The sequence below is a fragment of the Phyllobates terribilis genome, unplaced genomic scaffold (genome assembly GCF_046119375.1).
Source record: "Phyllobates terribilis strain yellow unplaced genomic scaffold, ASM4611937v1 Scaffold_4__5_contigs__length_816908805, whole genome shotgun sequence".
NCBI classification, from domain to species: domain Eukaryota; kingdom Metazoa; phylum Chordata; class Amphibia; order Anura; family Dendrobatidae; genus Phyllobates; species Phyllobates terribilis.
Genome location: NW_027362764.1, coordinates 617,507,214 through 617,522,353, shown reverse-complemented (window position 1 = coordinate 617,522,353; position 15,140 = coordinate 617,507,214). Strand labels below are relative to the sequence as shown.

General features: G+C 41.4%; 1 protein-coding gene across 1 annotated transcript in view; it reads right to left on the bottom strand.

Annotated features, from left to right (window-relative positions):
• Positions 1-1,868: 1,868 nt before the first annotated feature.
• The window catches only part of RGS20 (regulator of G protein signaling 20), a 77,134-nt gene continuing 63,862 nt past the window's right edge, over positions 1,869-15,140 (bottom strand). Inside the window, exons 3-5 of the mRNA XM_073676729.1 lie at positions 7,579-7,665; positions 5,741-5,975; positions 1,869-2,803 (exon numbers count right to left, since the gene is read on the bottom strand). Coding sequence (XP_073532830.1) covers positions 2,615-2,803; positions 5,741-5,975; positions 7,579-7,665 — 511 coding nt within the window. The 3' untranslated portion in view covers positions 1,869-2,614. The remainder of the gene's footprint in view (positions 2,804-5,740; positions 5,976-7,578; positions 7,666-15,140) is intronic.

Here is a 15,140-nt window from a genome sequence, read left to right as displayed (position 1 = left end):
TTGATATCCTTGGCCTAGATGAAATTCTGTATTTTTTTTCAAAGCCATTTCAGATAACAAAGGATCACTTTCAGTCATATACCATTTTTTTCTAATACATTTTAGAATAATAAGACTATTACTCATAGAATTATTGAAAAGATGCTGTCAGGATTCAGAAGACTTTCATCCCAAGCCTGGACAACCCTTTTAACTTTTAGATATAGTTTCTTAAATATGGTAATTGTAAGTATTTAACGAGGAGGTTTAACAACTCACGTCAGGGCTGGAAGAAGCGTGAACGCATACGAAACAGCTGTTGCTTAAGTTAGTGCTCTGTTAAACCCCATGAACAATCCTTACCGGACACGTCAGTGGTGAATGCCGCCTCGTCTTTGTTGGAATGTGTACTACAAGTATCTGTCCTCATTGTGAAGCTGAGCAGCATGGTTACTGGCTTTGCAATTTGAAAATGAGTGTTTTCCCTATGGGTTACTGTGCAATAACCATGACAGCATCTACTACTCAGGTGTATAATTAATTTTGTTATTTTACAGCATTGCCAGTCTGCCCACCAATTTTCCAGTTCAGCTAACAGCAATGAGCTCTTATTTTGGACTATAAACTGGCGGATAACTTTTGATCCACTCTATGAAGGTATTCTCCCTAGAAATAACAGTGTCCTTTATGTCTGCCTTGCTTCTGGCTATGACCACAGTAAAAACAGTTGACAGGACCCAGGTTTTTTTTCTAGTATTTGCCTATACAAGTACTTCCTTAATCAAATGATTATTTTCAAGCATCATCTTCCAATTTTTCCCCAAGATGGTATCAAAATTTCACTTCCAACAGATCACAGAAAGTTTTCCACATGCTCCATGCAGGCAGATGTGTTCTTTTATTTTGGTAGCTGGTTGCATGGTCTCCTCCTGAAGATCCACTCCACAAGGCTGAGGAACTTTCCGCTTCTATCAGGGAGATTTGTCTCGCTCCTCCGTGGGTAAATTACCTGATTTTCCACAATCATTACATCCTGCTGTTGCTAATCAGAACTTAACCTTTGGCCACAAAGTCTTATCGGCAGCAGTCAGTCCCACCCTGGTTTATTCTCTGTTATTCCTCCAGTCAGTGCGGTTGTGAAGGTAGAGATAATTACTCTTACCGGTAATTGGATTTTCTGTAACCTCCACAATGGCACACTCTTCTCTCCACCATATTTGATTGGCTCGTGGAGTAGGAAAAAAAAAGTGTTTTGTGCTTCCATATCAACTATTCCTCCTGTCAGTGCCATTGTGGAGGTTATGGAAAATTGAATTACCAAGTACTTCTCATTTTCATTGTATCCATGCCTGCTGTTGTCATTGTGATGCTTGTACTATTCTGAGCCATTCTGATATGTCATGACATCTGCACCGGTCACCATAAAGATGTCGTCCAATCTGCAGGCACCATGTTATAGAGCCGGGGGAGCTGAGTAGATTGATATATAGTTTGGGAGAAAAGAGTCAGTATTAGGCCACGGCCCCACTATCAGTATTTGGTCAGTATTTGACATCAGTATCTGTAAGCCAAAACCAGGAGTGGGTGATAAATACAGAAGTGGTGACTTGTTTCTATTATACTTTTAGTCTGATTGTTCCTCTCCTGATTTTGGCTTACAAATACTGATGTAAAATACTGAACATGTGAATGTGGCCTAATACTGAATCTTTTCTCGCACAACTGTACGTCAATCTGTTTTGCTCCCTCTACTCTACATACAACATGGTGCCAGCAGACTGGACCCTATTTTCATTGTGGCAGGTTCCCTTTAATTTGGATTTTTGCAGGAAAAAAACCCCACCGCTGTTTGGATAAAACTATTGTGCTTTATTACAGCGTAGGACTGTTGTCGTCTGTGAATGTCCATATATTTCTTTAATGCAAAAGAAGAAAAGGAAACATTTATTCAAAACCCTTGAAATCATTCACACAATAATTAATATCATAAACGCTGGCCCTCAACAAAAAGCCAGATTTGTTCAATGCCAATGGAAATTGTTCCCGTCGGCACACCTTTTTTTTTAATTATTTTTTTTTTCGCTTTGTGTAAGTGCGCATATATATATATATATATATATATATATATATATATATATATATAATTTATTATATCCACACACATACATATATCCCCGAAGACAAGTGGAAGTACCCTCCTTAATAGACAGATCGAATTTTACATCATATACATTGTAGTAGTGTAATAGTCCAATCTAGTCCTAGGAAATAGACATAAACACATCAAGGCACTTCCACCAAGGTAACGCTCGTCTCTGAATATATACTAATTACTGTTGTAAAAATACAACTACTATATATATTATATCATTTAAAAAGGTTTCCGTCTTCTTTTTTTTTTGAAAATATCACTAAAATTGATCACTAGCCGCAACAGGGCACGGCAATGAGCCCGCAGCTGGAGACAATGTAACATAGTCCATATTAAAATAAGCCTGAGTAGAATTTTCAGGTGAACTTCATGGTAGCGCGAACCTCCCTGCCAGGTGTAGTACCCATTTTTCCGTTTACTTTAAATAAATAAAAATAATAATAATAATAATAAAAAAAACAAAAACATAAAGCATTAACAAAACTAAGACTCGGCAGTATTTTCCGATAAGGTCTGAAGTAGGTTTTTGTAGATTACAGAGTTCATGAAACGTGGGTAAGAGTCTCTGTGCATTAAGGTGTAGATCTGGAGCTGGGCATCGTCAAACGTGTGTTGTGAGGGTTCCAGCATGTTCCTGTTGATGACTTCTCGCACCCTGGAGTCCAAGCTGACCTGAAAAAATAAAATAAAAAAGTGGATTATTTTTAATTCCTCGTCACTGCAACCTTTGCACAAAGAAGAAGACCCCCTAACTGGTCCCCCCTTACTGTGAGCAGAGTAGCGGCATGCTGAGCCATAATAAGCCACGATCTCTATATACAGAAGTCATTTACGGCAAGCAACTCTGCTGATTGACAGCTTTGTTTTCTTCTCTCGATTGCTGCTAATCATTCCATCTTATATTGTCTGAGAATATAATACCTGAAAGGTCAGAGTGTTTTCAGAATAATTATCCCCCCTCTCACCAGGCCTTCAGATTCGCCCCTTGGGGATCTCACAAGGAGATCGTCGTAAATGTCTTGCCATTGTTTATAGCCACAGAACGGTTTCTGGACACGATACATCTTCACAATATAATGGTGTTAAATTCTGCTCTCTTTTATCTGTTGGAGCTGAAATGTTGGAAAGCTAATAATAGTGTTTAGCTCGGTCCCAAGACTGTTCCATATGTGCTTCTGTCCATATGTCAGAACTGGTGGCTTGTTTATCCATCAGTATGAGATACATCTGTCGCATCATCAGAGATTACACCGATAGGTTTGCAGAATATTCCCCATAGACGGATAGTTCAACTTTTTTTAGACCCTGGTGAAACATTTATGTGTTCATTTGGGTAGAGGCCACGTTCACACGTTCAGTATTTGTTCAGTATTTTACCTCAGTATTTGTAAGCCAAAACCAGGAGTGGAACAATCAGAGGAAAAGTATAATAGAAACACGTCACCACTTCTGTATTTATCACCCACTCCTGGTTTTGGCTTACAAATACTGAGGTAAAATACTGAACAAATACTGAACGTGTGAATGTGGCTTCATGGCTTCGGGACCATGTATCCTCCCCTAGAAGCAATGTTTCCAGAGGGAATATAGCAAATGGAGTTCTATACACTATGATCTTTTTCTGTCAGAATCTATATCAATGTAACAAAACAAAAAATAATGTGATATTTGACTAAGAAATATATACCTCAGCATGGAGCCTGTCACATGGAGGTACAGTAAGGCCACCATGCATCTTAGGGGTCTGTTTAAGGCCCCCTTCACAAGTCCATATAAAACCGGTACAAGGAAAAAACAGCACCAGTGTGCTATCAGGGTGGCCATCAGTGTTTTTCCGGTATGGATAAAAAAAAGAATGAAACGCTAAAGCTTCTCCTATTCTTTTCAATGTTAAAACACAGACGGCACATTGATGCCATCCGTGTGCTGTACGTGTTTTTCATGGACCCCTCAGAGTTATATTGGTTCACACGGACACATGGTACATGTAAAAACACATATGTGTGAAGATCACTATAGGTTATAATGAGTAGGTACGGTATCTGTGAAAAAAATGGATGCCAGACATACTGCAAACACGGACATGTGGACGCTGTTGTTCTATAAGATGGTGTCCAATTAATTAGCTACACGGACAGCTTGTCAATACCATACCACTATAATTAGACCAATTAACATTTAATTTGCCTTTGGGTGTGTTGGGCAGGGTGCGTGCCACACTTTCAGGCCGGGGGGTCACACTGCCGTATATTTTCTCATGCGAGAGAATTGGGTCAATTATGTTAATGACGCTCTGCCCAAACTCTGTCAGAGTCTGATCTGAGGGTCATCTTACTGTGCTGCCATTGTGTCGCATGGGAGAATCTGAGCACAGATGCGGTGTACGGCCCCATGGTATAAGACACCATAAGACATCAGACAGCACTCGGCCGTGTTATACGCCAGTGTGAGCGAGCCCTTAGGCTACGTTCCCATTTTTTTCAGAATCTCTGCACCTATTATTTAAATACGGTTTTTCATTGCGTTTTTGGCGCTGCATTTTTCTGTCTCTTATTTGTATGTCAGGCTTTAAATAAAGCTGCATTCTTTTTGATACTTCCTAGTATTTGGCTTTATTGATACAGTCATGTCCAGATTACATGCCTTTTGTATGCTTTTTTGCTACAGAAATGCACTAAAAACGCATGTAAGATTTTTACCTGCACATCTAATGTAAGTCTATGGGGAAATTCTGCACATAAAACGCAGCGTACCCGCAAGAGAAATTGTCATGCTGAGGACATGAAACACGCACCGCAGGTCAGTTTACGCTGCGTAAATTAAAAGCTCAGTGAGTGTGAGATTTCTATAAATACCATCCACTTTGCTGGAACTGTAACACGCTGCGTTTTCACCGCAGCAAAAATGAGTGAGGGAGTGCACTATACTGTATAGAGGCCTATGGGGAGTGTATTATACTGTATAGAGGCCTATGGGGAGTGCATTATACTATATGGAGGACTATGGGCTGTGCATTATACTGTATAACAGTAGAGGTCTATGGGGAGTGAATTATACTGTATGGAGGCCTATGGGGAGTGCATTATACTGTATAGAGGCCTATGGGGAGTGCATTATACTATATGGAGGCCTATGGGAAGTGCATTATACTGTATAGAGGCCTATGGGAAGTGCATTATACTGTATAGAGGCCTATGGGAAGTGCATTATACTGTATAGAAGCATATGGGGAGTGCATTATACTATGTGGACGCCTATTAGGAGTGCAGTAAACTATATGGAGGACTATGGGCTGTGCATTATACTGTATAGAGGCCTATGGAGAGAGCATTCAATAATCAAGAATTATTAATACAAGATTAAAAATCACGGCACCTTTCCTTTAAGTACCCCAACAGGTCATGTATGGCAGTTACACCATAGACAGAATACGTGAGTGTTCCTACCTGTATGTGCGGTACATAAAGGCTGGAGTTGAGAAACACTGTTCTACATGATAATATATTGTGTCTGTCAGGAATGGTGGCAGATATGGTTATGTTACAAGGCAGGCACACTGTAGATTAGGAGAGGTAACGAAATAAAGTGGTAAACATCAGTACAATTTACCTCTTTTGGAGATAAAATAGAGATATAGTCCTCGTATATTAGCCGGGCCTTCTCTTCTATCACATTTTTGTTGGCTTCTTTTTTGAGATCCTCACAAGCCATCCAGAAAAGCATGTTCTCTTCACTGAACTCTGTTCTGAGAAATTCACGGAAAGCATTTCTCCCAGCAGGAGTGTTCATAAGTTTGTCGAAAGACTGACCCCAAGAGTACACATCTTCAAGAGTAGGAGTTGGACTAAAGAAAAGATAGAGTCAAGATTTATTTCTACTGGAAGAAAGCAGATGTTGTACTTTTATGTCATACAACTCCTTTCTTTACTTCTATTGGCCAACTCTTTAAGGTATTCATATGGATTGGAGCTTACTGGTAACTTTTTCCACAGACGAAATACCCAATAGATTAAAAAGGTTGTCTAGGACTAACATATTGATGAGCATTCCACGGAATAAGTCATTAATGTTAGATTGATGCGGTCAAACACCCGGCACCTGCACCGATCAGGTGTTATCAGCTGCGTCTGCGGTCAGATCTAAATTACATTGATAGATACATTGTCTAGTGGTCACTCCTGGGTACTGCACTTTATTCCCTACTCAAGTAAATGGGAGAAAAGATGCTATACCTGTGAGCGGACACTAAATAACATATCGGACAACATTCTCTGCCTCCGCCAGAGGAGATAACAGCTGATCAGTGGGGGTGCTGGGCGTTGGACCCTCATTGACCTGTTATTGATATAGAATCCTAGAGATGGGTCAACAATACGTTAGCGCCAGACAACCCCTTCATATATATGTGCCCTATGATATCCTAAATTCACTGGGCCACTAAAGAAATTGCACAGGATTAAACAAAAGTGTTCATGCGGGATGTTATGACGGGAATTAAGGTCTATATACACATTGTATTTTAAATGTGACTTTTTCCCAATTTTACGACATGCTACTAAAAAGCTCAATATGACCACAATTTGTAGCAGTCATTTTGCAGCTTTTACCACTAGGTTAGGTCTCTTCATACGTCAGTATAAAACACGAGGGTGAAAAAAACGTACCAGTGCGTTCAGTGTGTCTGTTTTTACCATTAGTGTTTTTCCGATAAAGAAAGAAATCAATTTCAAAGTTTCTCCTATACTTTGCGATGTTAAACAAGTACAGCAAACGGACGCCATCCGTGTGCTGTACATAATTTTCACATACCCATAGACTTGTCTTGGCCCATGTCATCCGTGCTGCCGGAAAAACACGGACATGTGCATAGCAGCATATGTTACAATGGGTATATGTGGTATCCATGAAAAAAAACGGATACCATATATACTGGAGATATGGATGTGTCAAGGAGGCCTAAGACAGAGGGTAGACCTCCTTATTCCTCTGCGGTATCATTTATTTGTCCACTGGGTGTAAGACTCCTGGAGGCGGAGTTACAGCAAGGGGCGCTGAGCATGCTCTTGGGTGTAAGACTCCTGGAGGCGGAGTTATAGCAAGGGGAGCTGAGCATGCTCTTGGGTGTAAGACTCCTGGAGGCGGAGTTATAGCAAGGGGAGCTGAGCATGCTCTTGGGTGTAAGACTCCTGGAGGCGGAGTTATAGCAAGGGGAGCTGAGCATGCTCCTGGGTGTAACACTCCTGGAGGCGGAGTTATAGCAAGGGGAGCTGAGCATGCTCCTGGGTGTAAGACTCCTGGAGGCAGAGTCACTAACTGGTTGACTGGTCATATACCATATGCTCACGTAGGGATAGTCGTTAAAAATATTAGTACTGGTACCTTCTCACAACATTATTGATAAATCAGCTTGTACATGATACCGTACAACAACTAAAGCTGCTACTTGCCTTTCTTCACAGTTTGGTATGCCAGCACCTCTGATTTCATTAGAAGACCTTCTTGTCCTCTCATCTTCCTGATTCCTGACTGTGAGACTGTGAACATGAATGATTAATTATAAAGGGTTAATCACAAACTTTTACACAGCATGTATAATCTTATGTAATAACACATTAGTTTAGAAGCAATAAAAGTCCTAAACATTTTACATGGATACATGTGAACTTAGCTATTTGCTACTACATTGTACAACAACGCATGGTGTGATGATATGTGGCAGGACTCTACTCTAGCCTTTTTGCCAAAAAATTACAATCGTGCCTATAATTGTCCTCCCAATCGCCAAATCAGAGGTGGAAATGTACGTAGACAAATTGTTTATTTCCGAATGTGCTTCATACTCTACTGCCATGGAAGAGATCTGCTGAGGAGAAATTCCCACATCATCTTTGGATGCACTCACCCTTGGAAATTTTAGCCTATTCATTTAAAGGGAGTCTGTGAGCAATCTGTGCCTAGATGAGACTTAAGCAGTTTAAATATATCTAGGCTGATGATCATGGAAGCGGCATGACTGTGTTTTCATCTTCCGTGCTCCACAATCACAAGTTTCGAGGATGGGTGGTGGTGGTGATGGTGGTGGGGGCAATCTCTTGACGTCAAGTGTCCAGGACTCTCTGCATTTAATGCTTTCCAGTCCCTCTCCTCTGCTCCTGAGTCACAACTCTAGTTACATATATTACAGGATGGCTTTATTTTAAAGTGGGGGGCACAAATGAAAAAGAGTCGTAATGAAAATAATAAACTTTTTCCAAGGATCTGGAGCTTGTTGAGGATACGTAACTCCCAACTCTCTTTTTGCTAATATTGTTCTTCTTCTTCACTGCTACATAAGACAGAATCTCACTACCCAATAAGAAAGAAAATGCATCCAACTTAAGTTTGCAACCTCATCTTTTCAGTAGCCCCAAAGCAGCTGCATGGTCTTTATTGTATCTACAACGTTGTTTAAAACCTACCCTCAGTCTACGTCTAGGGTCACACCAGTGTACATCCTCTCATCTCATTTGGCCGATTATGCAAATCACACTCTAATCAAACTCTGATTATAGTTTGATCAGAGTGTGATCATAGTGAGATCCGATTCTCTCGGATAAGCAGATGATGAAGAAAAAGATTTATCCGTCTTCTCTGTCAGTCCGTGGAAATTTGACTGCACTCAGATGTCATCCAAGTGTAATCTGATGTTTTCCACGCACTCACTGACTAGCATGGCCGAGTGCGATCTCAAACTTGGGAATGCTAACATTTTTTCCCCAGACCAGGGTTGTTAGAGGAAACAATCTGACATGTGCATATCCCCATAGCATAACATTGATCCAGATATGATCAGTTGTTTTGTCAGATCACACTCAGACAGATAATATGGTCATGTGCACGAGCCCTAAAAAGCAAGACTAAAGAATGCTCATGAATTATTGTGGATAACTGTGTGGGGTCATTACTAAGTTCAGCAGTTTGTGCTCTAGGATTCTTCTGCCTCCAGTTTCGGACACAAATACTGTAGACTGTTGGACAGTTATCTTTCTCCAGATTCCTGGAGTGTCCTCTACGATCCATCTCACAATGGTCCGCTGGTTAGACCCTCTCCCAACTCTCTTTATATAGAAGTAAGACTGATTACACTTGATGGCGCCCATACATAGTAGAAGAAAGTGCACCAAACCAGCATCACCATCTGATGTGTATGGCAGCCTCCCGACTCTACCGACAGATGTTGTCCAGGAAGAGCACTATCGGGCATTTGGAAATTCAATGCCTGATCCTATTGTTTTCGGAGGAGATAAGAGCATGCCACAGTGTCTGTCACCAATTTTCTCCCCACCCTGTGTATGGGGCAGTGATCCAACAGCTACCTCAAGTATATGGCCATATTGATGAACATATCGTTCCATGTTGTAGAGATTCTCATAAATTTAAAGTAATTAGGCTGGGACTACATATACAATTGTGCACTTGTCTGTGATACGTCACACGACTATTTCAGAGCTGCGATTGGGCTTTAAAAACATTCAAGTTGCAGAACGATTGCACACAAATCTCAGTTGCATGCAACCTATCTTTATAGAGGCAAAGTCGAATGCAACCTTCAATTAGAAATCATCTTTTGGACAGTCATGTCATGGTCACGGGGTGCAATGTGACCCCTCCGACAATCAGTAAATGCAAAGTTGTTGCAATGCGACATTGCGGTCTTCATATTGTGTGACACAAGCTCTGGCCTAAGAAAAGAAACAATGAGGCATGTTGCTATGTACTTTGCCTTTTGTAGGTATTCTCCCTTTAGAAACATTCTGCAGCTATGGAGAATCTTTGGCTCTTTACTATGGAACTATTGGCCCACTCTCCCGAAAACAGCCCACCAAGACCAACAGGATGACGCCCACCATGAGACTGGCAGCATGACGCCCAGCAGCAGCATGACGCCCACCAAGAGACCGGCAGCATGACAACCACCGTGAGATCGGCAGCATGATGCCCACCGTGAGACCGACAGCATGACGCCCACCACGAGACCAGCAGCATGACGCCCACCACGAGACCAACGACATGACGCCCACCACGAGACCAACGACATGACGCCCACCACGAGACCAACGACATGACGCCCACCACGAGACTGACAGCATGATGCCCACCATGAGACTGACAGCATGATGCCCACCATGAGACTGACAGCATGACAGTGTGCAGCCCTCCGAAACTTCAGTTTGAGGGGGTTATATAGTAGATATTATCTAATATGCTCAAGGATAACATATTAGTGATAAATTGTAGATTTTCAAGTTAAAGATCTGAGTGTAACTAATACTATAAACAGCTAGTTTATATTCAGTCATTACTGGAGGATTTTTTATATGATGACTTTTATAAAAACATTGTAATGAAGTATTCATCATCATTTTCATCATCATGAAAGTACACACAGCGCATTTCATATTTGGCGCAGGATTTCAGCTATTCCTGGTATCCCATATCTATACACATATGGCTGTATATGTATTTAGGGGGTACTTTGGGATCTTGACATTTTAAAATCACATATTTCCATACAGGTGAGTAACATTTAGGTCAGGGAATAGTTGTACATACATGACAGTATATACCTTATTTCATTTGCCATCTGTCTGATTAGCATGGTTGATGTTAATTAAATGCCCCATAAATATGTACAGTAAAAAGTCCTAGAAATATCATTCATATACATTAATTATAGTCTCTGCTTACAAAGGAAAATATATGACCAGTTATACAGAGGACATTACAGAGAACAAGCTGGCATGTGCAGGAAAATTGCCCGTGGCAAAGTGTCAGCGGTTCTGTGTCCCAGGCTCTTACGGTAATCTGTCTGCGGGCACAGCACAATGTCAAATACATTCACAATGCATATGAGCTACAGTATATCTAAATACATGTGTGATTTCAGTTTATGCTGAGTTCTACTTATTTGGGACATTTTATAGGACCATACATGTATATTGAGTCAAAATGGTGTGCAAAATCTATGGCACGGTATGAAGACATTCGAATGGGTTATACTGTTAACCTCCAATTTACAAAAAGAACACTTAGTGCAAACAATAGTGTAAGGCCATACACTATTACCTGTACTAAAAAAGGGATCCCTAATGAATTTCCATAAAGCCATCAATGTCAAAATGACCATAAAAAAAATGTATCAACTTTATTTAAAAATGTATTTAAAAAAATGAACAGTTAAAAACATTAGAGGGAACTTGTCATGTCCCCAAACATCATTAACCTGCTGATATGGGGTTCTGCATGGTAATAGTGTTCTAAAGCTCCTCGGCCCTGCACTGAATGTCCCGCTGCCGGGAGGAAATGAACTTTATTCGTCCAGGCAGACTCCAGCTTTCAATCATGGAGGCACGGCCGGAGTGGCTTGTCTGATGTATGCGATCTATTTCTGTGACTTGAGCGCTGTGATTGTGTAACATGTTCCATCTGATTGTGTGACGTGTGCTCTCTACTTGTGTGATGTGCACCCTCTGCTTATGTGGCATGTACAGTGGTGGTCAAAAGTATTGGCACCCCTGCAATTCTGTCAGATAATACTCAGTTTCTTCCTGAAAATGATTGCAATCACAAATTCTTTGGTATTATTATCTTCATTTAATTTGCTTGCAAGGAAAAAACACAAAAGAGAATGAAGCAAAAATCAAATCACTGATCATTTCACACAAAACTCCAAAAGTGGGCCAGACAAAAGTATTGGCACCTTCAGCCTAATACTTGGTTGCACAACCTTTAGCCAAAATAACTGCGAACAACCGCTTCTGGTAACCATCAATGAGTTTCTTACAATGCTCTGCTGGAATTGTAGACCATTCTTCTTTGGCAAACTGCTCCAGGTCCCTGATATTTGAAGGGTGCCTTCTCCAAACTGCCATTTTGAGATCTCTCCACAGGTGTTCTATGGGGTTCAGGTCTGGACTCATTGCTGGCTACCTTAGAAGTCTCCAGTGCTTTCTCTCAAACCATTTTATAGTGCTTTTGGAAGTGTGTTTTGGGTCATTGTCCTGCTGGAAGACCCATGACCTCTGAGGGATACCCAGCTTTCTCACACTGGGCCCTACATTATGCTGAAAAATTTGTTGGTAGTCTTCAGACTTCATAATGCCATGCACACGGTCAAGCAGTCCAGTGCCAGAGGCAGCAAAGCAGCCCCAAAACATCAGGGAACCTCCGCCATGTTTGACTGTAGGGACCGTGTTCTTTTCATTGAATGCCTCTTTTTTTTTCCTGTACACTTTTTTTCCTGACGGGGAGTGAATTTGTTTAATTTGTTTATCCTAGGGTATCACAAGAAAGAAGACAGACATCAAGTCAGCAGGGACAAGGAGCAGCATGGCAGATGTGACAACCTACATGGTGAGCTGCAACATGTGCTACATGTTCACAGATCGACCAGAAGCTGAAACCAACTTCACCTGCCAGAAGTGTAGACTACTGGCTCTTTTAGAAGAAAAGGTGCGGGGACTGGAAGAAAGAATTGCGACATTAAAACTCATCAAGGAAAATGAAGACTTCCTGGACAGAACAGAAGCGTCACTACTGGTCACGGAAAGTGAAGGAAGCGTCAGAGAACCTCCAGAGGCAGACAAGTGGAGGCAAGTGACCAAAAGAAGCAAGAAGACCATGGAGACACCACCAACCACACAACTGAGAAACAGATTCCAAGGACTTATGGAGGACGAAGATGGCACACCTAAGGATGAGGCACTACCAGCAAGCAAAAAAGAAAAGATCACCCAGAAACACCCAGAAGCGACAAGAAAAAGGACAGCCAAGAAGGGAAGAAGAGTGGTGGTGGTGAGAGACTCAAAACTGAGAGGAACAGAAGCAGCTATCTGCAGACTGGACATAACCGCAAGAGAAGAATGCTGCCTCCCAGGGGCGAAGATCAAGGATGTTACCGATAGGATACCGAAGCTCATCAGTTCCAAGGATGTCCACCCATTTCTTCTGATACATGTTGGCACCAATGACACGGCAAAGAAGGACCTACCGACAATCTGCAAGGACTTTGAAGCATTGGGGAAGAAAGTAAAAGAACTGGATGCGCAGGTAGTTTTTTCTTCTATCCTTCCAGTAGACTGGCATGGCGTCAGGAGATGGAACAGGATCCTTGATGTGAACAACTGGCTGAGACGATGGTGCAGACAACAAGGATTTGGATTCCTGGACCACGGTGTGAATTACCTCTATGACGGACTCCTTGCCAGAGACGGACTACACCTCAACAAACCCGGGAAACACACATTCGCCAGGAGACTCGCAACACTCATCAGGAGGGCGTTAAACTAGAAGAAGAGGGGATGGGAAGAAAAACGTCGGACACGAACATGCAACCAGAGAACATACTAATGAAAGATATGAAGTGTGACAAAGAAGGTCCAAGACAAGATACTTGGAAGGGAAGTAAGAAAATTTCTAATACAATCCACAGGGAGAAGATTGGAACAAAACAAAATCGTGTAAACTGCGTGCTAGCAAATGCCAGGAGCCTGACAAACAAGATGGATGAACTGGAAGCAGAAATATCTACAGGTAACTATGACATAGTGGGAATAACCGAGACATGGTTAGATGAAAGCTATGACTGGGCAGTTAACTTACAGGGTTACAGTCTGTTTAGAAGGGATCGAAGAAATCGGAAAGGGGGTGGAGTCTGTCTATATGTAAAGACGTGTCTAAAGCCTACAATACGGGAGGATGTATGGGAGGGAAATGAGGAGGTCGAGTCCTTATGGGTGGAGATACATGGGGCAAAAAACAATAATAAAATTATCATAGGAGTATGTTATAAACCACCAAATATAGCAGAAGCCACGGAAAGTCTATTAATGAGACAAATAGACGAAGTAGCAAAAAATAACGAGGTGATTATTATGGGGGACTTCAACTACCCCGATATAGACTGGGAAACCGAAAGCTGTAGATCTCAGAAAGGAAACAGGTTTCTGTCAACTATCAAAGACAATTATTTGTCACAACTTGTGCAGGAACCAACTAGAGGGACGGCCCTTTTAGACTTAATATTAACTAACAGGCCAGACAGAATAACTGAGGTGCAGGTCGGGGGGCACCTGGGAAATAGTGACCACAACATTATACAATTCCACATGTGCTTCAGTAGGGTGCCCAGCAAGGGAGTCACAAAAACACTGAACTTCAGGAGGGCAAAGTTTGATCAGCTAAGAGATGCCCTTCACTTTATAGACTGGGATAGTATCTTCAGTAATAGGAGCACGGATAGAAAATGGGAAATTTTCAAAACAGTCCTACATAGTCACTGTAGAAGGTACATACCTTATGGGAATAAAAGGGCTAGGAATAGGAGGAAGCCAATGTGGCTAAATAAGGAAGTCAAGAGGGCAATGAAAAACAAAAAAAGGGCTTAAACAAGAAGGCAGCGAGGAAGCGCTAATATCTTATAGGGAAAAAAACTAAATCTGTAAGAAACAAATAAGAATAGCAAAAGAGGAGATAGAGAGACTAATTGCCAAGGAAAGGAAAACGAATCCCAAACTGTTCTTTAACTATATAAACAGTAAAAGGATTAAAACTGATGGAGTTGGCCCATTGAAAAATAACCTGGGTAAAATCATAGAGGGCGATGAGGGTAAAGCAAACCTACTCAATAGCTTCTTCTCTACTGTTTTCACAAAAGAAAACAATTTATCGGAGGAAATGCAGAGTGATAAAGTAAACCCTCCGCTAAATATCACCCACCTAACCCAGGAGAAAGTTCAGAAACGCCTAAATAATATCAAAATAGACAAGTCACCAGGCCCAGATGGCATACACCCCCGGGTACTAAAAGAATTAAGTAATGTGATAGACAGACCGCTGTATCTTATATTCAAGCACTCTTTATGGACAGGGACTGTCCCACTAGACTGGCGCCAAGCAAATGTGGTACCAATATTCAAAAAGGGGTCTAAAAGTGACCCTGGGAACTATAGACCAGTCAGCTTAACGTCTG